This window comes from Sorex fumeus, unplaced genomic scaffold (assembly GCF_029834395.1).
Source record: "Sorex fumeus unplaced genomic scaffold, SorFum_2.1 ptg000063l, whole genome shotgun sequence".
NCBI classification, from domain to species: Eukaryota; Metazoa; Chordata; class Mammalia; order Eulipotyphla; family Soricidae; genus Sorex; species Sorex fumeus.
Window position 1 is genome coordinate 6,039,211 of NW_026606120.1, and position 26,623 is coordinate 6,065,833.

At 46.4% G+C, this 26,623-nt stretch overlaps 1 protein-coding gene across 1 annotated transcript; it reads left to right on the plus strand.

Moving 5' to 3' along the window:
* Positions 1 to 14,035: 14,035 nt before the first annotated feature.
* TRIM26 (tripartite motif containing 26) lies at positions 14,036 to 25,964 on the plus strand. Its single transcript, XM_056127809.1, has 7 exons — positions 14,036 to 14,501; positions 14,672 to 14,767; positions 15,264 to 15,494; positions 22,509 to 22,531; positions 24,346 to 24,461; positions 24,666 to 24,698; positions 25,147 to 25,964. Exons 1-7 carry the CDS (start codon positions 14,067 to 14,069, stop codon positions 25,848 to 25,850), a joined length of 1,638 nt encoding a protein of 545 aa, XP_055983784.1. The 5' UTR covers positions 14,036 to 14,066; the 3' UTR covers positions 25,851 to 25,964.
* Positions 25,965 to 26,623: the final 659 nt, after the last annotated feature.

Consider the following 26,623-nt stretch of genomic DNA (forward strand, 5'->3'; position numbering starts at 1 on the left):
GCTTTTTTTTGGTTCAGCATTAAGTTTATGACATTCTTTTGTATTGTTGAATTCAGTAGAAATATATTCACTTACTTTGTTTGGAGGTTCTAGCAGGGGAGCGCAGCTACTCGTATACCCTGACCCAAGACCGGTCCGTCTCTATTCGGGGAAGACCGTCCTCTTCGACCCAGCGCGCAGCTTCGGGAGGGACGCACATGGAGCAGTGAGGGAGGAAGGGGACACCCGCCTAGCCAGCCAGATCAGCCGAATCAACCCTGGCGATCAATGGGGTGACAGATGTCGCAGCCAGATCGCCCTCACATCAAGATCATGAACGATCGGTTTGAGGCTCTTCATGTTCCCAGAGCGAACAGATGCCATTGGGCTACACTACCACGCGACAGGGACAGATGGAGACGTCACTGGCGCCCGCTCGAGCAAATCGATGACTAATGGGAAGTTAAGTGATTAAGTGATAAGTGATATTCACTTACACAATTAAATACTACGTAGTTATTAGAATTTCTAAAAAAGACTCCTAGAAAAAAAATAGTTTTATATAGTAAAGTGGCAGGTTACAAAATCAATACCCCAAAGTTCATTGCTTTCCGATATACAAGTAGTGAAAGAGAAGAAAGATATGTTAAAAAAATCCCATTCATAATTGTGCCTCAGAAAATCAAGTACCTCAGAATAAACTAAAGAGGTTAAGAAACTGTTCAAAGAATACTACAAAACACTACTTCAAGAAATAAAAGAGGACACGAGAAAATGGGGATGCATCCATATTTATGAATCAGGAGGATTAAAATTGTCAAAATGACAACACTCTCCAAAGCAATATGCAGATTCAATGCAGTCCCTATAAGGATACCCGGGTTACTTTTCAAAGAAATAGATCAAACACACCTGAAATTCATATGGAACAGTAAACCCCATGAATAGCTAAAGCAATCCTTGGAAAAAGAAGATGGGAGGCATCGCCTTCCCATCTTCATCAACTTCAAACTGTATACAAAGTCATAGTAATTAAACCAACATGATATTGGAATAAAGATAGATCCTCAGGTCAATGGAACAGAGTTCAATATCCTGACAGAGACCCTCAAATATAAGAGAATTTAATCTTTGATAAAGAAGACATCTTATTGTGACATCTTAATATCTCATTCCTACTTTGGACAAACTTGCAGGCTATCGAATGTAGCCTGCCCACAGGGCAGAGTCTGGCAAACTCCCCGTGGCATACCAAATATGCCAAATACCAGTAACAATGATGGGTCTCATTCTCCTAAAGAGCCTTGAATATAATCTCAGGGCTAGGATGAAAGAGACGTTACTGGGACCTGCTCGAGGCAATCGACGAATAACAGGATGATGAATGAATGAATGAAAGAAGAAAGAAATATGAAGTGGAGCAAGGAAAGCCTCTTCAACATGTGGTGCTGGGAAAACTGGGCAGCTACAGGCAAAAAATGAACGTAGACCTCTTTCTAATGCCATACACAAAAGTCAGATCAAAATGGATTAAGACCTCAATATCAGACCTGAGTGGGTACGGTGCCACCAGCAGGTCAACCTGTACTTGGGAGCGAGTGCAACAGCAGCCTGATGGTGGTTTCAGACTTCCCAATACACCCAAATTGCCACTGTGCCTCTGGCTGGACTCCAACAACTTGGGACCAAGTTTCCCAAGAAATTAAATGGCCAAAAGTTAGTTATGTGTGAGCCATAAACCACCTCAAGCTCAGCTATGCAAATTCATTTATCAGCCTTGCATCAGAGACCCAAAGCTTGAAAGAGATAAAAAACCAAAGTTAATATATGACCTGTGCAAGGCTGAACAGACCAGGGTAAATTGGAGGAGGGGTGGGGGGTTTGGGTAAGCCTGGTGCCCAACCAAGCAGAGATCCCGGCAGCTGCTAGCTCCGACAATCCAAAAGTTCCACCATGTCCCCAGCCTGATTCCACCGTCTCAGAACATACCTCACCGATATATTAACCTGTTGAAAATTTGGATATACGGCTTTTGTGACTAAAGTTTCCAGATTTTCTCGGAGTTGGGATGGGCTACCTCCTCCCAATTCCTTATATTCCTGGAAGCACTGGCAGTTACCCCCATGAACCAACTCCAGCACCATCATGTAAGCTCTTCTATCAGCCTTGGTCCAGAGACCCATCACTGTATCACTGTATTACTGTCATTCTGTTCATTGATTTCCTCGAGCAGGTGCCAGTAATGTCTCCTTCGTCCTAGCCCTGAGATTTTAGAAAGTGCCACATTCGAGGATCTTTCAGGGTCAGGGGAATGAGACCCATCGTTGTTACTGGGTTTTGGCATATTGAATACACCACGGGGAGTTTGCCAGACTCTGCCGTATGGGCAGGATACTATGGGTAGCCTGCTGGGTTCTCCAAGAGTAAGAACTAGATAATTTGCAGCTGCGCACTTCTGGGAGCTGGGATTTATAGTCTCTGGGTCGGCAGGGGTCACACCCACCACCTGGCCCCCTGGCGCCGTGTAATCCCATCAGCAGCCAAGACTCAGAGACTATAAAATCCAGCTCCCGGACGAGACCAGTGCAGTCTCCTGCCCCTGCGCCTGGCTGTTCCTCGCCGGGGTCCCTTGGAGGGGAGCGGGTTGAGCTTTCCTCCTCGGCCTGGGCTCCGGCAGCGGAAGACCTCCAGGACCAGCCACCACCATGCCGAGACCACTCTCCGCACAAATGAAGGTACTGGCAGAGGGACAAAGCCACGCGGGTTCCGGGGCCGAGATCTCCAAGCCTACTCGGATTGGAGTTGAGCATCCTCCACCCAGATCCTCCAAATTCCAGTAGGCGGGGGTCAGACCCACCACCTGGCCCCCTGGCGCCGTGTAATCCCATCAGCGGCCAAGACTCAGAGACTATAAAATCCAGCTCCCGGCCGTGTGACATCTTATCAGGACATCTTTTTATGACATCTTATTATCTCATTTCTACTTTGGACAAACTTGCAGGCTATCGAATGTAGCCTGCCCACAGGGCAGAGTCTGGCAAACTCCCCGTGGCATACCAAATATGCCAAATACCAGTAACATTGATGGGTCTCATTCTCCTAAAGAGCCTTGAATATAATCTCAGGGCTAGGATGAAAGAGACGTTACTGGGGCCTGCTCGAGGCAATCGACGAATAACAGGGTCTTGGCCGTTGATGGGATAACACGGCCGCCAGAGACCCATAACAGAGTTTATCAGTATGCCTTTTACATTGAATTTAATAAATCCTGCTCTGCTCTGAGATAACAAAGACAATCTATATTTTTCCTTGAAGAATTAAAATTTTGCCTCTAATTATGGGCATTGGAACATTGTATGACTGAAACTCAACCATGAACAACTTTGTAACTGTGTATTTCACGGTGATTCTGATACATTTGGGGACTCTACTGTGTGCAGAGAGAGGGACAGAGAGAGGACAGAGATAAGTTAGGTGAAGAAACAGGAAAGGGTTATTGGGGTGCACTCCTAAGTGGACCCTATTGTAGGATAACATTGGGTTTATCCTTTCAGCCTTGCCGCAGGGAACTTATGTTTATCAGGCTATACCCATCACAGTGCCCCTGAGTCACTCCAATTCTTTTGTTTATCTTCTCTGTGCTCTCCTCCCCAACCAGTTAATCACCTTTTCCCCTAATCAGATTCTGTTAGCTTGTAAGATCATATCCTTCTAAGGACACTGAACTTGTATTTTAAGTTACGTCTTTTGCATAGTTTACCTTAAAGTGATGTCCTTTCTATATGGACACAGGAAGACAGTTAATATTATGCTTTTGTAACTTGGGAGTTAATTGACTCCATATAATATTCACTCCTGGACATCTGCTTTCTCAACTCAGTTGCCCTTAGTTCCTAGCACCCCAAAAGCAGGGTCCCAACGACTGACTGAATGGACCCAGGGTAAGCTATGAGCTACCCTGGCATTGAAATGGGCCAGGCCAAGCACCATAAATACTTAACTATAAGTTAAGAGTACATCCATGGACAAACTTTGTCATGACCCAAAAGAGGTAACTGGATAAGGACCCTACTGGGGTTAGGAAGACTAACCTGGTCTGAGGACTGTGGTCTGGAACATATAATGAGATGTCCTAAGGAAGAACCAAACTTTAAGTTTTATATATCTCTTGCTGTGCTCATACAGAATGACATTGCTAGAAATATTAGAAGTAGATTTACTACAACTATTTAAGTGGATTACTAGCTGAGGAAAGAAAGCGACACACCCTGGATGGGATCCCACCCTTGAGCGGATCTCCTAGTAATCTGGAGTAATCTCCTTAGATGATTTTGTCCTTGAGTTAATATCCTGGAGGAGTGGCCTTATCTGTCTTTGTTGATTTGTTAATGGTCAACCCACCTTCGTATCACCACCCTATGTGATTGCTATATAAACCAAGACTGTAAAATCGGAAAAGGGAGCTAGGAATGAAGGGTGAGGAGAATGGAAGAATGAAGAGTGTGTGAGGTGGGAGAGACGAGAGATTGAATAAATGGCAACTAATCAGCAACCGGCTTGGTCCTCTTTTGTCCTTTACCTGTCCATTGCCAACAGCCATCCTGATCAGGTCCATACACAGTGACTCACAGCGGCTCAAGAGCACTGAATGCAGGCAGCAAGAGAGCTGCCCGGAGAGCCCACGAACATCCTTTTGCATGTATATTTTTTATAGCTGGCATCCCTGGTAGGGGCACGAACTATCAACTAAAGGTAAGAATAGTGTTCAGTGTACCCCACTCTAGAAAGTGAGTGCGAGAATAGGATTTTTTAGGGTGCTGGGAGTTAGAATCCTAGTAGCTATCCCCCACTAAGATGAGACAGATTCTGGGCCTTCCCAAGATCTTTCATAATTTCTCGAGCCAGATTGAACATGCCAAGCCATTTATGGATTTGATTCAGTGTCTCTCCTGAAGAACAGGGGAGCTGGAACACTGCATTTCCAAAGACCAACTTCCGGTCCTGCTTTAAAGTAGTTTATGAGATAAACCCATGGTTTCCAGATGAAGGAATTCTAAAAACCAAGATTTGGAAAGAAGTTAAGAAAAATGTCTATAAGACATCTAAGGTAAAGGTAAAGGTAAAGGTAAAGGCCCTCCCGTTGATCGTCGATTTGCTCGAGCGGGCCCAGTAACGTCTCCATTGGAGACTTTGTTGTTACTGTGTCTGGCATATCGAATACTCTCGGTAGCTTGCCGGGCTCTCCGAGAGGGGCGGAGGAATCGAACTCGGGTCGGCCATGTTGGCCGCTTGTAAGGCGAACGCCGTACCCGCTGTGCTATCACTCCAGCCCCTATGCAAAAGACATCCAGATGCAAAAGACATCTAAGGAAGGGACTAAATCCCCATGGAATTCTGGATTACATGGGAGATTGTTAATTCTATTTTGCTGTTTTAGAAAAGTACAGTTGAGAAGGAAGAGAATAGTAAGGATAATACAGTCTCAGCTTCTCTCGCACCCAAGTCTCAAAGGGTTTTCATAGTAAAAATATTTCAAAGGTTGGTGAATATAGCTCCACTTCTAGTGCATCAGATGAAAGTGTTGCGGATTATCAGTCTGCTGCCACTCCCTTGGATTCTGAGTCCAAGAGTAGCTCAGATGAGGGGCTTCCAGACCGCTCAGGACATGCTCTCAATCGCCCAGCCCAGATTGAGAAGAAGCAGCCTCCATCTTCTCACAGGTTAAGAGTGGACTCACTCAGTCATTTCAAAAAGGCCTGTACATCCTATGGACCTACATCTCCATACTGTAGGGACTATCTTACTGGTTGGAGTAAAAATGCTCACCGGGTACCTCAAGATTTTCACGTGGTTGCTAAGACATGCTTAAGCCCTTCTCAGTACATGCAGTGGAGCATGTGGTTCAGTGATGAGGCCAAGGCAAAGATTCAGCGCCTAGGCCATGCTGGACGAAAATTTTCAAGGATTAAATTGACTTCACTGTATCACTGTTATCCCATTGTTCATCGATTTGTTCGAGCAGGCACCAGTAACGTCTTCATGTCCCTGTCATGAAGTGTAGCCCAATGGCATCTGCTCGCTCCAGGAACACGAAGAGCATGTTGTTATTACTGTTTTTGGCATGTCAAATATGTCTTAGGTAGCTTGCCTGGCTCTGCTGTGCAGGCAGAATATCCTCGGTAGCTTGCCAGGCTCTCCAAGAAGGACAGAGGGAGAATCCAAGCAAGTATGTTAAAACCAAACACATGTTTGCTGCTTTAAGTATGTCAGTGGGGTAGAGTATAACTGCATCGTTCTCTTGGGGGGGGGCGGACTTTGTTTTATAGTCTCTGGATCTTGGCCATTGATGAGATTACATGGCGCCAGGGGCAGTTTGTGGGTGTGACTGCCAAACTATTGGAAAACTGGGGATCTGGGTGGAGGAGGCCCTGTCCCAATCGAGTGGGCTTGGAGATCTCAGCCACGGGTCCTGCATACCTGGGTTCCTCTGCCGGTTCCTTCATGGGTGAGGCTCGTCCGAGTGTGTGGAGAGTGACCTGGAGAATGGCTGTGACTGGGTTCTGGAGGTTTTTGGCTGCCGGGGCTCTCCTCCTCCCTAAATTGACTTATGAGATGTTAATAAGTGAAGGGAAATGGTGTGACCCCAAAAGGCAAGTCACCTTGTCTCATGCCATTTTTGCTCATGTCTGTGAGGCAGCCCTGAGTGCTTGGGAGAGGATTGATGCAGATGCTGAATTTAAGGGAAGTTTTACAAAGATTGTCCAGAGGGCCTCAGAACCTTATGCAGACTTCATAGGAAGGTTCATGGAAGCCATGGAAAGGCGGGTTAAGGGTAAGGAAACACAGGAGCATTTGACTATGTTTTTGAAAATGCTACCGAGGATTGCCAGGCCATTCTGTGCCCTGCTAAGGAGAAGGAAGACATAATGGGGTATTTGAAAGCATGTCAGAATGTTGGTGCTGGTAAACAAAAGATGCAAATGGAGGCTATTGAGGCCTATGCAGTACAGAAACAAGCTCAGAAAAGACGTAAATTGCAGAGCCAAGAGTAACCCCTGAGCATTGCTGGGTGTGACCACACAAAAACAACAACAAACAAACCCAAAAAGAAGTTGCGGTATATAAACAATAAAACATTATGCAGCTCTAAGAAAGAGCAAACTTGTGTAATTTGTAGCAGTATGGATGGAACTAGAGGATATCATATCATGGAAGTCAGTGAGGAAGGGATTAAATACACATTGGAGTCAAGCAGGCACAACCGGAAAGGATGCTAAGAGGAAGCTGTTATGAGCAAGTGAAATACAGGATCATGTGACGGCTAGGACAAGGTCAGTGATAAATATTGAGATAACCTTGCATGGGAGTGCATTTCTCATCAAAATGTTGGTTAGATGCGTGATTGTGGGAGCAGGAAATCAATGAAGGAGCATTTAAAGCACTAAGCAGACAGCAGAACAGTCTGGGATATGCAGAGAGACATACACAGCGCAGATCTTCAAGACTTGTTAGGTTCCCATTATGAAATCAAGAGGTAGGTGAGATCCCGCTCTTGGAGGAGAGGGGCCCAAGAGCTCTGCCGTAGGAGCAAACGAGGAGTGGGGGAAGCCGAGAGTGTTTAGGATTCCGACCCCAGCTGTTACGAATACGGTCCCCCCCCCCCCGCCCCTCCCCGCCACCCGCTACCAACCCCTAGGCAGGAAACCTGTGCCCCCATCTCAATTTCCCGCGCACCCATGGGGCAACTGAGACCCCGTAAACCAATCACAAGCCGGCCCAGGCTGGGCGATTTCCTTGCCCGAGATAATTTCATGCCAAGATTGAACACTACAGCCGCTGGAGGCACCGCAGGAAGCTCGTGCAGAGTGACCCGCCCTTGGGAGGTATCAGTTTTCTGACCTCGATGGAGCCGCACTTTCAAGTCTCCAAGAAACCGCGGGGGAAACGGGGTGCTCTTTCAGGGTTCTGTGGTTTCTGAATCCAGGAGGAACAGCCAGCCTCATCGTGCTGGTCTTAGATCTCTAAACTTGGAACCTCAGTTTTCCCTTCTGTTGAATGGGGGCTATAACAGCCGCCCTGTTTAAGGATATTTTATGCAAAGCACCTTATTCATCGCAGGAATTGCGGGAATGATAGATGACGTCTGCTTGCTAAGATTCCTGGAACAGAAGGCAAATTTAGACCACGTATAGGCAGGGACTCCTATTTAACGCTGAGCACCTGGCCAGGGCCACTCCAATGTTGGTCCAGCTCAGGCGGGAACCTCAAGAAGAGGAAAGGGGATGCCGACTGGCCCCGGTATCCCAACAAGAGCATCTCTTTAGACCTCTGGTCGCCAACAGGAACGAGTCAAGGCGAACTAAAAGGCAAACTGCGGCTGACACCGGGGCGCGCTGGCCACTGACTTTGATTTCCTTTTCCCGGCTTCTGCCCTGCACCCGGCGAGGCTATGGGATTCGCCCCGAGAGCGGTGACGCAGCGGTGACCGAGGTCCTCATTGGGAGGCGCGGCCGGGCAGGGCCCTATCGGAACCGCGGTCCGGAGAAATCTCGGAAGAGGGCTCGGAGGAGCCGGAAGGGTCCCCGGCTGGTGCGCTGTCCGTCTGTCACACGGACGCCCGCGGGACCCGCGCCCGGAGCCGGTCGCCGCGGGACATGAGTGAGCCCAGCCGGTGAGTGAGGGTCGCCCGAGCAGCCCAGCCGCCAAGCCGCGGGCACACCCGCTCCGGGGGGTGGGGGTGGGGGTGGGGGTTCCGGACAACCCAACAGGACCAGCGGGCCGCGGAGCAGAACCCGGTCGACTCCCGGGCGTGCTGCGGAGGGGATGAAGTTCGCGGCGACCCTCGCGTCCCCGAACTCCTCCTGGCGTGACTTCTCATTCTTCCTCCACTCGCACGGTGGCCTGGTTGCGTGGAGCCGGTCGGCACTGTGACGAGTCACTTTGTTTTTTTTCTATTATTTTGCGGTGCCGGGATCAGGCCCAGCTCTCAAGCATGCCAGGCAAGTGTCCAAGCACGGAGCCACGTCCCTCCACCCCGGCCCGATACAGCCTATATTTTGTTTCTTTCCTTTCTTTGGAATTGGAGTGTGAAGTGTCCGATGAAACCGGTTTTGCCACCTGCCGGGTACACTCCCTTTTCCTATCCGTGAACACATTAGCTAGCATTTCCTCTCGCTAATTTTTCTCCCTAATAGGCTTTAGCAAAGAGTGTACATTTATCTTTGTATGGAGCAAAATGAGAGACAGACATTTCTAAATTACCGGTACATATCTGATTTTTTTTTTTTTTTGGTCACATCCAGCGATGCTCAGTGGTTACTCCTGGCTTTGCACTCAGGAATTTCTTCTGGTGTGCTGCGGGGGACCATATGGGACCCTCGGAATCGAATCCGGGTTGGCCGCGTGCAAGGCAAACGTCTTACCCGCTGTACTATCGCTCCGACACCACATATCTGATTTTTGCACAGTAATTTGTTTGCGTTTTTAAAGATGGGAGAGTGACACTCTCTCGTGCATGCAACATATATACCACTGTCATCAGCCACGCAAGTTGTTTACATTATATCAAATTCCAGTAGCAAACCAAACAGCTTTGAAAATGATAGATTTTTATATTCTGGAGCAATAGTACAGTAGTTATGGCGCTTGCCTTGCAGGCAGACAACTGGGGTTAGATCCCGCATGGAATCTGGTACCCTGAGCATCGCTAGGAGCACAGAGCCAGGAGTAAGAGCTGAGCACCTCTGGGTATGACCCACTCCCTACCAACAGAAAAAAAGACTTTATGTTCCCAAATTGCAATTTTTAATAGGTAAAAGGTAGGTAAAGGTAAAGGCCCTCCCGTTGATCGTCGATTTGCTCAAGCGGGCCCAGTAACGTCTCCATTGGAGACTTTGTTGTTACTGTGTCTGGCATATCGAATACTCTCGGTAGCTTGCCGGGCTCTCCGAGAGGGGCGGAGGAATCGAACTCGGGTTGGCCGTGTTGGCCGCTTGTAAGGCGAACGCCCTGCCGCTGTGCTATCACTCCAGCCCCTTTAATAGATAACTTTTTTTTTTTTTTTGCTTTTTGGGTTACTTCTGGCTCTGCACTCAGGAATTACTCCTGGCAGTGCTCAGGGGGCCATATGGGATGCTGGGAATTGAACCCCGGGTTGGCAACGTGCAGGGCAAACGCCCTATTCACTGTGCTATGGCTCCAGTCCCTCTTATTTTTTTTGGACAGATTTTTTTCCTTTTTTTTTTTTTTAGTGTGCAAAGCAAATGTTCTATCAGCTGTACTATGGCTAGATAACCTTTTTAAGGACAATTTTAAATTGTTTTCAGAATTGCAAATATAGAGTTCAAATTTACTCTTCCCCCCCATTATCACCTTTCCTCTATCATCTATTATCATCTGTTATTATCATTATCACCTATTATCACATCTTCTCCCTATTATCAATATCTTATTGAAAAAAATTATTGGTAGGATAAATTTGTACAACTAATGAACCATTATTGATAATTATTATTACCAAAGTTCATGGTACATTCATTTCCTTAGTTTTAAATCTTAGTCCCTTTTTTATTTATGGTCCTATTCAAGTGACCACATTAAAGGCAGTTCTCATGTCTCTTCATGACAATTTTGGATTTATTTCTTCCACTTTTTTTTTAATGATTTTGAACAGTTTTGAGAAATACTGGACATGTATACCATAGGGCATCCATCTTCTGGAATTAATTTTTCTTCTAATACTAGTTTTATGAATGATGAGACAGAATAACACAGAGGTTGCCATTTTCATCACAGCATATCAAAATTACATGTGATTTGATGTTGATCATGATCACCTGACTGGAGAGTTTTGTCAGTTTTTTTCACTGTGAAGTTACTCTAACCCCCTCCTCCCTCCCTTTTTATACTCTGAAATACAGAGCAGAACGGAGTATGGGAAAACAGAGTCACTTTATAATGCATCTCACTTGTTGCTGTGCATCCTATATAGAATGAAGGAAATTTTCTTTTTTTTTCTTTTTGGGTCACACCTGGCGATGCACAGGGATTACTCCTGGCTCATGCACTCAGGAATTACTCCTGGCGGTGCTCGGGGGACATATGGGATCCTGGGAATCGAACCCAGGCTGTCCGCGTACAAAGCAAATGCCCTACCTGCTTTGTTATTGCTCCAGTCCCAAATAGAGGGAAATTTTATACTTGTCTTTAAGATCATGTATCTGTGTTATTTGGAATTATGCATGGAAGACTTTCCCCTCTCACTTTTCCTTAACTTATTCAATCACTCATGGATATTTATATTTTGGGTTGTGTTTCAATACTACTTTTGTTATTTAAATTGTTGCAGTTTTGGTCACTAGGGATTCTTTGAAGTTGGTTCTGTGCCCCTTCTTAACATATAGAGCTTTTTGTGTTGATAATATTTGTACTTATGAGATCTCACTTGAACTTCAAGAAGCCTGGTGAACTAAGCAAAATATGATTATTCTCCTGTCAATAAAGGATGAGGAAACTGAGGCTCAGTAGCAGTGGACTTCTCATGTGTCAGTCTTTTGCATCAGAGAATAGCACAAGAGAGCTCAGGTCGGATCTTAATTGAAGCTTCTTACAGTGACTTCAGAGTTCTTACTCTGTCTCCTTATAAAAATAGAAAGGGCATAAAGGATGGAAAGAAATTGGTTTTGGAAAACTCGGTTTGGCTGGAATCCAATATAAATTAAGACTTGCCGGGTTTGTCTTATCCTAAAAATGTATGGACGGAGTTAGGAAAAGATGTTGGTAATATCTGTGACTGAGAACATCTAATCTGGTGCCAGGGATAATGCACAGTGGGTAAGGCATTTGCCTTGTATGTTGCCTACCCATGAGATGCAGTTCAATCCCCAACACATAATATTTATCCTCTGAGCTCACCAGGAATAACCCCTGAGTACAGAGGCGGGAGTAAAGCCTGAGCACAGCTGGATGTGGCCCCCAAACAAGAAAAAAGACAAATAAAAAAACATCAAATCTGAGAATTCTTGGAATCTTTTGCTGAATCAAGACTGAAAGAAGGCCAGGGGAGTTGGGTGAAAGGGAAAAAATGAAAGTAATGGAGTTTTGGAATCATTAGATAACATTTGGTCTCACAAACATAGAACATGGACACGGTGCCGGATATTAGAGATAAAAGCATCAGTGCGGGGAGCCTGAGAGATAGTACAGTGGGTTAGGTGCTCGCCTTGCATGCAACCACCTTGGGCTCAATCCTTGACACCCCATGTGGTCCTCCCCAAGCCCGCCATGAATGATCCCTGAGCACAGAGCCAGAATAAGTCCTGAGCACAGCCATGTGTGGGCCCCAAAAACAACTGTAACAAAAAAATTCAATGCGGATATAATGATCAAGAGAAAGGTTGGTAAAAATATCAATAATTAAGCAGTTTGGTAGTGCTGTGCTACAATTGTAGTGTTTACAGAGCTGCTAGTGCTCCAAAGGAGACATTTCATTTACGTTGAAGGTGGCGTGGGCACAGGAAGGGCCTCCAAATCAGGACACATAAGTTTCCTTTTTTTTTTTTGCTTTTTGGGTCACACCCGGCCATGCACAGGGATTACTCCTGGCTCATGCACTCAGGAATTACTCCTGGCGGTGCTCGGGGAACCATATGGGATGCTGGGAATCGAACCCCGGTCGGCTGTGTGCAAGGCAGATGCCCTACCTGCTGTGCTATCGCTCCAGCTCCCTAAAAAGCATTTTTAATACATTGTATGGCTTAGATCTTCAACAAACAGACCTTATATTCCTGTTCTAGTTTATGTGCTGCTGAAGCGAGCACTTTATATCCCTGTTCTATTTTTCCTTTGGGTTTTCACGATCACGATCATCCTATTGTTTGTCGATTGCCTCGAGCAGGCACCAGTAACGTCTCCTTCATCCTAGTCCTGAGATTTTAAAGTGCCATATTCAAGGCCCTTTCAGGGTTAGGAGAATGAGACCCATCATTGTTACTGGTATTTGGCATATTGGGTACGCCATGGGGAGTTTGCCAGACTCTACCGTGTGGGCAGGTTACATTTGGTAACCTGCCAGGTTGTCCAAAGTAAGAAAGAGATAAGATGTTGTGTGGCCACAAATGCGGCTGCGCACTTCTGGGAGCTGGGTTTTATAGCCTCTGGGTCTTGGCTGTAGGTGGGATTACACGGTGCCGGGGGGTCAGTTGGTGGTTTTTAGAACCTGAAAATTTCCTTCTACCTCATTCAGGTCAGCACAGTGAAAGATCTCAAAGGCCGCTGAGCTCTATGGTAAACATTGTAGATTTATGATTGTATTGTGACTATTTTTCAAGGAATAGTTATAGCTGTCATTAGAGAAGCATGTCTCAGCTGGGGCTCCCAGGATATTCCACGGGGGTCACAGGAGAAAATCTTGTTAATTGGGACCACAACATGAGAATAGAGGGCCAACCAGTAGGATGGGAGGTTAGGGAGCACACAGGAAGGAAACAACATTAGAGGTGGACCATGATCAGGAAAAGGTTGGGTGGAGAGAGAGAGAGGTGGGGGGAGAGAGTGAGAGAGAGAGAGAGACAGACAGACAGACAGACAGACAGACAGACAATGGGGGGAGGGTGCAAGAGGAAAAAGAAAAATGACATTTGGTGGTGGGAAATGAATGAACACTGGTGAAGGGACAAGTTTTGGAACATATGACTGAAACCTAGTTATGAACAACTTTGTAACTGTGTATCTCACTGTGATTCAATTAAAAAGGAAAAAAAAAAGATTTCTTAACACACAACATGAACTGATCCCCATGTAGTCACTCTCCCCGAGTCTCAGTTTTCAGTTTCCCATCTGTAAAATGCAGACCTTGGACATTAGATAATTAGTAAGGTCCTTTGCTGCAATATTGTGTGTATCTTATTGGTGTTAATAATTAATAAAAATAATATCTGACAACTGATTGAGTTATTGAGCTGATAAGTGGTTGGAGCTGGCAGATCATGCCAGTATGCCACCTCTGTTCCTGCTATGTCAGCTTGTAACCTCTGTCTGGTGTCTAAGGAGGAGGAGCTCCCATCAGTGAGAGAGATACCGAGGACAAAATGGCCATGTCAGCCCCACTACGGAACCTGGAAGAGGAGGTGACCTGTTCTATCTGCTTCGATTACCTGCGGGACCCTGTGACCATTGACTGTGGCCATGTCTTCTGTCAAAACTGTATCACTGATGTTCGCCCCACCTCTGGCCTCCTTGTGTGTCCCCTCTGCAAGAAGCCATTTAAGAAGGAGAACATCAGACCAGTGTGGCAGCTGGCCAGTCTGGTGGAGACCATTGAGCGGCTGAAGGTGGACAAGGGCACGCAACAGAGCACAATGGCCCCGCAGCAGCAGAACATAATGTTGTGTGAGCGGCACGAGGAGAAGTTGCACTACTACTGTGAGAACGATGGGAAGCTGCTGTGTGTGCTATGCAGGGAGTCCCGGGAACACAACTCCCACACAGCTGTCCTGCTGGAGAAGGCTGCCCAGCTCCACCGGGTAAGCTCTCCCCATGCCGGGGGCTCTGCCCCTCATCAGGATGCTCTCTTCTGTATCCATCAGACCAACAGTCCTCTGAAACATTCTCACTGGCCATTCCACTCAGCCCAGTGCCACCCTTCTCCACCAGCCCAGGTAATCCATGTGTCCCATGGCTTGTCTTTTTACAGGAGAAAATCCTGAGCCACTTGAGTACCCTAAGGAGAGACAGAGACTCAATTCAGGGATTTCAGACGAAGGCGGAAACTGATATCATGGCTGTACTGGTAAGTGAGGCTGTTAGGAGAAATTCTGGAGGTAATAACCCAGGGGAACTGGGAGGCCTGCGCCTTAAGGGATGCAGCTAGGACGCAGCTCAGTTCACTAGAGTGTGTTCTGGGCCTGTCTGAATTGTGTAGCTTTGGTCCTGCTTCCATGACAAAAGACACAGCACACACAGACACACATAATTGGTGGGTGCAGAGGAAAGGGTTAATCAGGCTTGGATGAAATTAATCAAGGATTTAAGTGATTAATCCCGGGGAAAATCCAGATATTGGTGTCAAAGAGAGAAAAGTGTGTTAGTTCCCATAATTCCTCGGAGGAGATTGGAACATTCTGGTTTGCCTGATACAGAACGGACACTCCAGTCTTGCAGTCAGGCTTCCAATTCCGAAACTGAGGGAACGAAACCAAGACCCTTAATTGGTCTTCTTTGAGCCATCGCACCAGATCCAGAGGGCCCAGGTGTCAACCCCTTTCTCCTCTTCCCCACCCTTGCAGAAAAAGCTTCAGGGCCAGAGGCAGTGCATCATAGCTGGATTTGAAGAGGTCCACCAGTTCCTGAGGGAACGAGAGAAGCACCTGCTGGACCAACTGGAGACCCTGGAACAGGAGATCACCAAGGGCAAGGAGAAGGGCAAGGACAGGAGCAACGTAGAGCTTTCCCGGCTGGCACTGGCTATCTCTGAATTGGAGAGCAGGGCACAGCAGCCCGCTGCAGCGTTCATGCAGGTGAGTGGCTCTCCCTGAACCAGGAGTCCTTGCTGCAGACGCCAGCCCTGCTATTCACAGGACCTTGGAAAGTGACTTTCTGTTGGGGTCATAGTTTTCTCATTTTTACTAGCCTCACTTAATCCAGCCATCCTGTAAGTAGCACTAGCACTGTCCTCCCGTTGTTCATCGATTTGCTCGAGTGGGCACCAGTAACGTCTCCATTGTGAGACTTGTTACTATTTTTGGCATATTGAATACACCACGGGGAGCTTGCCAGGCTCTGCTGTGCAGGCGGGACACTCTTGGTAGCTTGCTGGGCTCTCCGATAGGGACGGAGGAATCGAACCCGGGTCAGCCGCGTGCAAGGCAAATGCCGTACTGCTGTGCTATGGCTCCAGCCCCATTACGTGAGTCACTGTCACTGTCACTGTCCTCCCGTTGTTCATCGATTTGCTCAAGCGGGCCCAGTAATGTCTCCATTGTGACACTAGTTACTGTGTTTGGCATATGTCACGGGTAGCTTGCCAGGCTTTGTGGTGTGGGCGAGATACTCTCAGTAGCTTGCTAGGCTCTCTGAGGAGAGTATAAAATGCAACAACTAGAATGGTGCAATATGAAAAAGAAAAATTTCTACCTAAAAATATTTAAAGAATTAAAAAGTACTATAGAAATGGGAACTTATCAGCATTTTAATTATTGTTCTTCATCCTCCATCCTCATCACTACCAGAGGCCTGTTAGAACAGGTTACTGTTAGATGCTTTTCTAGGGGAAGCTTTATATGGTTTTGGAGATAAAGAAGCCTGTTGGAAAGGCTGTGTGGAGGGTCTGGAAGAGATGAGAATCTGAGGGAGAGAGATGGATGAGGTTTTACCCTAAACTCTACAATTATTCTAAAAGCAAGGAGGAGAGCAATCAGGTGACTCTGGAATACTTCCTGGAGGAGGCAGCTTTGGAGAGCTTCAGAGAGACTCTTGGACTGGTAGACAGGGTTCCAACTTTAGTGCACCACAGCCCCTTACACTTGGAAACACATTCCTCCTGGGGCTTTCTAGAAGACTCACCCTGCTTTGGAATAGAGCTTTGGGATTTCCTCTGCTCAATCTTTCTACCCTCCCTGGTCGAGAGATGGCTGTGTGCTCTCCTTCCGCTGCTGACGTGGGGTGGTTAGACCTGTCTGTCCTCCAGGAACATGGAGGGGCAGATCTCAGAGAGAGGTGGCAAGGCAAGCTCTCCAAGTATGTGTGCCAACATGGATCCTGTGAAGAGATGGCTTCACCCAGCCTCTTCAATATTTTGGGTTGAGACTCACCAATCAGGTCTGGCAGGGACAGAATTTCCAGTGCCTCTCCCACTGAGGAAATCAGTGAGGCCAGAGAGCAGAGGGGGTCTGTCCAGGCTGGGAAGCAGATCAGAAACCAAGTGTCTGTCTCCCACATCTCATTTCTCTTGCTCTAAAAATCTGATTCCCTCTTGCCACTGGGTGACATTCTATTCCCTCTCATTTCTGCCTCAGACTCTGACAAGATCCCTTGCTGCCTGCTTTCCTCCTTCCCCCTCAGGAATTCCTGTATGTGGATGTGCACATGTTCTTGGAACGGAGAGAGAGAGAACTGAGAGGTGGGGGTGTACAGGGACTGAAGTTCCTATCCATCCAGTTGGTCTGCCATTGTATAGCTTTTTTATTTATTTATTTTTTAATGATGGGTTGTGATTAGTTTTCATTTTAATTTATTTATTATTTGATTTTTGGGCCACACCTGGTGATGCATAGGAGTTACTCCTGACTCTGCACTCAGGAATTACTCCTGGAGTTGCTCAGGGGACCATATGGGATGCTGGGAATCGAACCCAGTCGGCCGCGTGCAAGGTAAACGCCCTCCCCACTGTGCGATCACTCGAGCCCCTGCCAGCATATAGCTTTACTTCAATTTACTCACATAAGCTGTATAAGCCAACAGAGACCTGGCCTTCAGTGACTCCTGGATCTCAGACTTGTAGATGGTGAGTTGAGGAAACACCAGTACCTGAGGTGTGGGTACTATTGGATTTTGTTTGTGTGTGTATGGATTTGTTTGACTTGCTGCAAGGACAGCTAATTTGATCACTGTCATTAGTATTTCTTCAGAGATTATTTGAATATAAGAATAATACCTGTGGGGCTGGAGAGATAGCACAGGTGGTACGGCATTTGCCTTGCACGCGGCCGACCCGGGTTCGATTCCCAGCATCCCATATGGTCCCCTGAGCACCTCCAGGAATAACTCCTGAGTGTAGAACCAGGAGTAACCCCTGTGCATCGCCAGGTGTGACCCAAAAAGAAAAAAAAATAATACCTGAAGAGAAATGCAGGTGGAGGGGCTGGAGAGAGAGTACAGCAGATAAGGCATTTGCCTTGTTCTCAGCCCTTCGATCCCTTGCACTCTACATGGTTCCTGAGCCCACCAGGGGTGATTCCTAAGTGCAGAGCCAGGAATTAAGCTATAAAAACAGCTGGGTGTGGCCCAAAAACCAAAAAGAAGAAAAGCCTCTTTGGGGGCCAAAATGATAGTACAGAGGTCAGGTTGTTTGCTTTGCGCATGGCCGACCTGGGTTCGATTGCAGCACCACATACAGTTCCCTAAGCCCCAACAGGAGTGAGCCTTGACAGCAGAGCCAGGTGTATGGCAGGATGTAGTTCCCTTCAAAAAACCAAAAAGCCAAAGACTTTAAAATAAAATTAAAAAAAAAAAAGGCAGTGTAGACGAAGCAATTTACAAGTATACTGGTTTCCCAGCTGAAAACTCTGGGGTGCTCTCGGGATGGGGGTGGACTAAGTTACTACCCTGCCAAAACCCCTGCAGCCACACCCACACCCCATAGTGGCTGCCACTCCAAAGTCTAACTTCACTGCTCTACAACTAATCTCTTTGGAGATACCAAACTGACAAAAAGTCCAGGTACTCTGATATTTTCTAGACATAGCACAGAGGGTAGGGCATTTGCCTTGCACGCAGTGGACCCAGGTTCAATTCCTCTGTCCCTCTTGGAGAGCCTGGCAAGCTACCGAGAGTATCCCACCCGCACGGCAGAGCCTGGCAAGCTTCCCATGGCGTATTCGATATGCCAAGGACAGTAACAACAAGTCTCACAATGGAGACGTTACCGGTGCCTGCTCGAGCAAATCGATGAACAACGGGAGGACAGTGCTACAGTGCTCCTCTGATTTTCAGACTGGAAATTTTAAAGTCTTCTCAAAGTTTGGGTGGACAGCCTCTCTCCCCCCTCCCCCAATCCCTGTACTTTCAGGAGCCCCAGAAGGTACCGCCACACCCCATGGCCTCCACCGTGCAACTCATCTATTGGCCAAGCTCTACAGATCTTGGAGTTTCTAGACAAGTGGCCAAACTCCAAATTCCACAATACTGGCAACCCAGTAAGAGCACATGAAATAGGGAAGTAATATAGAAGTCAAGTAAGCTCAATAAACAAGCAAGAATACAGAAGGCTTAGCTAACAATGAACAGCTTTGTAAAAAACCTAGACAAGGACTTAAATGACCCCATGGTGAGATTTGTACAGTTTTTATTTTACGGAAGTATTCTTTGATAATTCTATTAACCATTTCATTGTAACAAATTAATACAAAAGAAATTATTTTGTGCCTGCTAAATGGGGCGGAGGTGAGGGTTGGTTGGGAAAATGAGGACAGTGTTGGAAGAAGGTCACACTGGTGGCAGAATTGGTGTTGGAACGTTGAATGACGTAACCACCATATTAGGAACAACTTTTTAAACCACGGTATTCAAATAAAGTAAAAAAGGGAGAGAAATACCAGTGAATGGGAGAAGCATGACAAAAGCCTTTGACAAACGTGATAGGAAAGAAAAGATTCCTTGACAGGGAATTCAGGATGAAGTTACAAGAAACAGGGGCTAGGGGAAGGTTGAGACACACCTAAGTTCTACCCAGTGCCACCCACCCAAGACAAGCCTTGCAAGTCACTCTCCTCTCATGGGCAGTTGTCCTCGTGCATGCTATGTTGAGATCTAGTATGGCCCATGCTGGAGGTGGCTGTACTCGGCTCTGATTCCCCCACAGTAGCAGAGATGCAGTTCCTCCAGAAGCCAGGGACTGGCTGATTCCGCCCTGGAGGCTCTGGGTGTGTCTGCAGCTTTTCTTGGGATGATTTCCTCGTTTCCCACTCCAAGCTGTTCACAGTCTTTTTTTTTTTTTTTGCTTTTTGGGTCACACCCGGCGATGCTCAGGGGCTAGTCCTGGCTCATGCACTCAGGAATTACTCCTGGTGGTGCTCGGCCGACCATATGGGATGCTGGGAATTGAACCCGGGTTGGCCGCGTGCAAGGCAAACACCCTACCCGCTGTGCTATGGCTCCAGCCTCTGTTCACAGTCTCTAATCCTTAAGCAGTTCTCATTTTGTTCCTTCTGATGACTCAAGAGCTCCCATGTCACAGAATATGTCTTCTTGGGACTCTCACCCGCTCCAACCTTATCTCATTTATTTGTTCTTTGAAGCCATGTCTCAGCTGACTTGGTGGCACACACAGTCAAATTTGTCACCCAGTTTTCTGAAGCCGGCTTGGACTCACTTATTTGGAGGAACAGATTAGAATTTATCAGAAACTGAGAACCAGTCTTCAGGCCTTGCTCCAGGGAGAGGCTCCATAGTCCGTCGTCCATGCTCCACTTGGGTCTCCTTGGAGCAGAGCCCAGTTTTCTTCCTGAGACTTTCTCAAGCAGCGTTACCCCTGAAACAATCGCATTTGTTTTCCAAGCTTCCCTGTCAGAAGAGCAGTTTGTCCTCCACTCCCCCAAGTCCCGTCTCACTGTTCTCTTTCTTTTCCCCCAACAACCGAGAGTTGTATTTGTTTGTTGTGCTGATCACTTGCTTTCTGCAGAGTTCAGCTCTGATAAGAGTGGGAAAGATAAAGAGTCTTTAAATTTTTTTTTTTCTTTTTGGGTCACACCTGGCGATGCACAGGGGTTACTCCTGGCTCTGCACTCAGGAGTTACTCCTGGCGGTGCTCAGGGGACCATATAGGATGCTGGGAATCGAACCCAGGTCGGCCGCGTGCAAGGCAAATGCCCTACCCGCTGTGCTATCTCTCCAGCTCCTAAATTGTTATTTTTTAATAACAAAAATTTGTTATTATTTTCTCCCTGCTTTCGTAGACTTCTGGCACAAGGAGGCATTTTAATATTGTAGAGTAAGTGAAAGGAAGGCTAAAATTAATTTAGTGATAATAGAAGCGCTTACAGAAAGGCGATATCCAACATCTCACAGAATCCCCTTCCAACCCACTCCATCCCACCATGCAGGTGGCGACACCATCCTCTCTCCTGTATAGGCTACAGTCAGTCCTTAACTGTGCTTCACCAGTCTGCCCTGTCGAGCTTGTCTCATATCCCTGGAGCCGCTGCTTCTGGCTCTGCCCCCTGGCCCTTGTTCATGCTTCTTTTTTGTTTGTTTGTTTGTTTTTTGTTTTTTTGGGTCACACTCCGTGATGCACAGGAGTAACTCCTGGCTCATGCATTCAGGAATTACTCCTGGCAGTGCTCGGGGGACCATATGTGATGTTGGGAATCGAACTCGGGTCGGCCAGGTGCAATGTAAACGCCCTACCCACTGTGCTATTGCTCCAGCCTCTCATTCATGCTTCTTTATCTCTCAGGTGGTCCACAGAAACAGCTCCCAGACTGGACCCTTGTGTTCTCATTGCTATCCACAACCCATACTGTAGCACAGCCATGTGTTATGTTAAGTTCAAATACAGTGATTCAAATAAAACTGAAGCTTCTCAGTAATTGTTTGGAGATCAGGGGTGAGGAGCTGCCAAGGCAGTGTCCTTGAGCCTGGTTATATCCATCTGGTTGTTTCACTAGCTTCATGGATTGGATGTGTCATCAACTGTGTAGTAAAAGGTGGCCTTGTACCTCTAAACCAGAAATTCAGCCAGAGAAAAGAGGAAGTAGAAATCTGTTTCTTTTTTAGTTTTTAGGACTCTTTTTTTTGCTTTTTGGGTCACACCCGGCGATGCTCAGGGGTTACTCCCGGCTCCGCACTCAGGAATTACTACTGGCAGTGCTCAGGGGACCATATGGGATGCTAGGAATCGAACCCGGGTTGGACACGTGCAAGGCAAATACCCTACCTGCTGTGCTATTGCTCCAGCCCCCTGTTTTTTCTTTTATACCATTGCCTGGAGCTTAGTCACATGACCAGATCTGCTCTAATAACAAGAAAATTTGGGAATTGTAGTCTTTTTCTGTGAGGTCATCTGCCTAGTTAATACATTTGGAATTCTGTTATTAATAGGAACAAAGAAAAATGTATTTCAAGGGTTACTTAGCAGCCTCAGACACTCTTGTAAAGCAGATCACATACAGCACCTTTCTTGCCACCCATTGGTGACTTTCTTATACATAGAATTTAAAAAGGAAGCCATTTTTTACGTGTGGAACAAAGGTTAAATTCAGTTTGCCAGTGCATCCCTGCAAGGTCTGGTCTGGCCCTGTCTGTCTTTTTTTTTTTTTATTTTTTGCTTTTTGGGTTACACCTGGTGATGCTCAGGGGTTACTCTCCTGGCTCTGCACTCAGGAATTACTCCTGGCAGTGCTCAGGGGACCATATAGGATGCTGGGGATCGAACCTGGGTTGGCTGCGTGCAAGGCAAATGCCCTCCCCACTGTACTGTGTGGCTCCAGCCCCTGCCCCTGTCTGCTTTGTCAGACCCTTTTCCACCTGACATTCTTTCTGGTTTTCACCTGGCCAGCACTTTCTCTTTCTGAAACCTCATAACAACTGTCATCTCAGAGAAGTTAACACTGTCACTCCCTAGCCAGCCTCAGAGTTTGCCATGTCATTGTGGTATTTTCTTCATTTTCTTGCTTTCTGCGGTGGTGCCAGTAGAATGTCAGCTCCATAAGGAAGGGACCACATTTGTTTATTGATGCTTCTCTGGTCTCTAATACAGCATTGGTATCTGTGAAGGACATTTTTGATTCACACTAATGTTTGTGCTTCTCTTCCAGGATACCAGAGACTTCTTGAAGAGGTAAAAGAGCCTTTTTTCCTTCAGTGTAACTCCTTTCTTGATGCCCGTGTGTTCCTGCCTCTTTTCTTTGACCATGACTTATTTCTTTGATGGAGAGTGACATGAGGCCTGAGATAGCCTCATTTCATAGTTTATTCTGCACTTTTTACCTCCTGAGAGGTATAAACATATCCTGGGAGAACTAGACATGAGTCTCCTCTAAACTACATTCTCTGTGCACTCCCAGCTTCTTTCTTTGAGCACTTGAATGTATTTTTTTTTAATTTTATTTTTATTGATTCACCGTGAGGTACAGTAACAAAGCTTTCATGTCTGAGTTTCGATCAAACAATCATCCAGTCATCCAATACCCATCTCTTCACCAGTGCACATTATCCAACACTAAAATCCCCAGTATCCCCCTTCCCCCATGCCACACCTTCCTCTGCCTGTGTGGCAGACAATTTGCGTAATACTCTCTTTCTTTACTTTAGTTACCTTTGATATTTAGAGACCAGACCCACCGCCACTCATACCTGAAAAAGCAGTGCTAGGCAATATGTTTTGTATTGTTTTGATTTGAATGCAATATAAAGTCACGCGGCCGTGAGAGCAACTGCGTGCTCTAAGAATTCTAAAATTTTAATAATTAGGGTCTAAAGAGATCCTTGCAGCAAGTTGCTTGGGTATGAGGTTTGTTTGTGTGTCTCTGGATCCTGGCCGTGTGGGACCTTAAGTAGATGGTGACCAGATACTGCATCATCTCAGAGTCTCATCAGGGTGGGGGACAGGAAGAGTGCCCACTCCTCCCCAACTTCTTTAGGATTCTAAGAAAAGTAATAATAGAAATCCTAGTTGTTCTACTTCTTGGCATCTAACCCCCAAACCTGAAAACATTAATTAAAAATGATATATGCACTTCTATGTTCACTGCAGTGTGTAATATAATAGTAATATGGAAATATCACAAATATCCTATGACAAATGAATGGAATAAAGAAGTTGTGGTGTATATACATAATGAAATACTATGCCACTATAAGAAAAGATGAAAGAGTTTCATTTTCTGTAACTTGAGTGGAGCTGGATGATATAATATTAGATGAAATAGGTTAGAGGAAGGAAGACAAATGCTGGATATCACTCATCTGTCGAATAAGGAGACAAGACGCACAGGAATAGACATTGAACAATGACAAATCCTTAACCTTGGGTTACAAAGCCCAGCAGTAGGGAGAGGGGAGAATGGGAGTGAAGACCAGACTAGTGGTAAAATAGGGGCAGTAATGAGGGTTACAGGCACTTTGGTGGTGGTGTAGTGAATAAATCTGTACATCAATACCATAAAATTTAACAGTATTATAATAACCATCTTACCTAAGCTACAGTTTCTTTAAAAAAAATTTTTATGCCAAACTCTTTTTTGTTTGTTTCTTTTTGGGTCACACCCGGCAATGCACAGGGGTTACTCCTGGCTCTGCACTCAGGAATTACTCCTGGTGGTGCTCAGGAGACCATATGAGATGCTGGGAATGGAACCCGGGTTGGCCGTGTGCAAGGCAAATGCCCTGGCCGCTGTGCCATCACTCCAGCCTCCTATGCCAAACTCTTGCTCACCAGATTTGTCTGAGACAGAACAAGAAGTGAGGGTAGGAATGAATGGGAGTAGACAAAAGTACTCTGGGTGTTGGGTCCTCGTTAAATCCCAACATAGGCCTGACTGTTTGCCATCTAAGTCCTTTTATTTCTGTCTGTTGACTGGAGATGATCTATTTCCTTCCTCTTCATTGCCATGAAGATATTAACACCATGTTGTCTGCACCTGATCTTTTTAGGTACCCACGAAAGAAGTTCTGGGTTGGAAAATCCATTCGTCCTGTGGTGAAAAAAAGGACAGAAGAACTTTCAGACAAAATTATGTCTCTGCAGCAAGGCCTGAGAGAATTCCAAGGTCAGGGGTGGGGAGAGCCTTGCATGGGATTAGAAGCTGGAGGCCACTTGGAGAGAAAATGTTTGGCTCCTTCCTTTTCTAAAGATCTTCTGTTTGTTTTCTTTTTTCTTCTTGAGATCCTGGGGATGGAGCCCCAGCTCCAAAATTAATATAGGCCTATACATTGCTAGAATTGAGAGTCATTGTTGTCTTTTTATTCTCCAGGGAAACTGCTGAGAGACTTGGAATATAAGACAGGTTAGTATACAGAGTTGTTCCCAGACATGCCTCAATAATAATAATAATAATGTTCTCCCATAGAGATTCTGACAGTCCTCTGATGCCTCTGGAAGTTCCTTTTCTGTGAACAAAGAATTTCCCTCTGCGAATCTAAAGCCCCCACCTTCTATTTTCTGAGCCTACTCTGCCCCATGCTTGGTTGTTCTCCCACTCGTCCTTCCTCTGTATCTGGATTTCTTCTCATACGCCCGTCAAAGTGGCTCCCACAGTCAGAGCTGACTGTTGCATCTTAAGGCCAGACCCCACTGCTGAGCTCCCTTTTGGTCCTTTGGTGGAGTTGAGTCCTATTCACATAAATCAAAATGTGGCTTGTCCTTGGATGGAACTGCTGTGAATACCTGTAGAGAATGGTAGGCATCCTTCTACCTCACTGATAATGCAGTTACTTCTTTCCTTTTCCCGACAGTGAGTGTCACCCTGGACCCGAAGTCAGCCAGTGGATACCTCCAACTGTCAGAGGACTGGAAGTGTGTGACCTATAGCAGCCTGTACCAGAATGCTTATCAATACCCACAGCAGTTTGACTATGAGCCGGGGGTGCTGGGCAGTAAGGCCTTCACCTCAGGCAAGGTCTACTGGGAAGTGGAGGTAGAAAGGGTCAGCTGGCTCGAGGATGAAGAGGAGGAGGGGGAAGAAGAGGAGGGAGAAGAAGAAGAGGAGGAAGAGGAGTATGGTTATGGAGATGGATATGACTGGGAAACGGATGAAAATGAGGAAGATGAGGAAGATGAGGAAGAAGAGGAAGAAGAGGAAGAAGAGGAAGAGGAAGTAGAGAAGGAGGAGGAAGTCCAGGGAAGTTGCATGGTGGGAGTGGCCAGAGAGTCCATGAAGAGAAAGGGAGACCTCACTCTGAGGCCAGAAGATGGGGTGTGGGCCCTGTGCCTCTCCTCAGCGGGCATCTGGGCCAACACTTACCCAGAGGCTGAGCTCTTCCCATCACTGCAACCACGGAGAGTGGGGATTGCCCTGGATTATGAAGGGGGCACTGTGACTTTTACTAATGCAGAGTCACAAGAACTCATCTACACCTTCACCACCACCTTCACTCGGCGCCTGGTCCCCTTCCTTTGGCTCAAGTGGCCGGGAACACGACTCCTACTGAAACCCTGAGCCCTTTTCTCAACTACACATGCACAGATGCTTCACTTCTCTGAAACTCCAAGACTTACTGATTAGTCAGGAGTTGTGCTGGTCAGAGAACCTGCAGCTGCAAAGAGAAGGGTCCCCCACATCCGTTACTGCTTCCCTTTTTGTGACTGTGGTCCCTTTGAGACCACCCTCCCTGTACTCTTAGAGACATCCTAGCATGTCCTAACATGGTGGGTCTCGGTGACATCTTAGCCGCGTATCTTTTTAAACATTGTTGCATCCTTTGATGTCTAAGTTGCACATTCATCTGATTTCTGCCTCTAGTTTTGTAAGCTCATATCTTACAATTTTCTTGTGCTCTTCATGTCACTCAGTACTGTACAGGGTAAAGACTAGGTGCTCAATAAAAAAGTGTAGAATCAACAACCCCAAGATATATAGATATTTTAATTTAGATATCACTAGACCTTTTCACCCTGGCTATAGAGAGGGTCTTAAAGAAAGCCTAGGGCTTTCTTTTCTTGCTCTTCTGAGTCCTTGAGAAGTCAATAACTGTTTTCTGTCCTCTGTCCACACAAGTTGTCATTTTTAGAAGACCCAAAGGAAGCACTCACCTCTGCACTGCCCCCCCCTTCATCGGATATAGATTAGATAACACCAAGACTCCACCTCCTTCTTCCTCATGTAAGGTGACCCTGGACTGAGACCCAGCATCTTAGTATAGGATGGGCTCCTGTGATTAAGGTGACATCCAGCACAGAACACTCAAAATTATTCCCTAGAAATAGAAAATT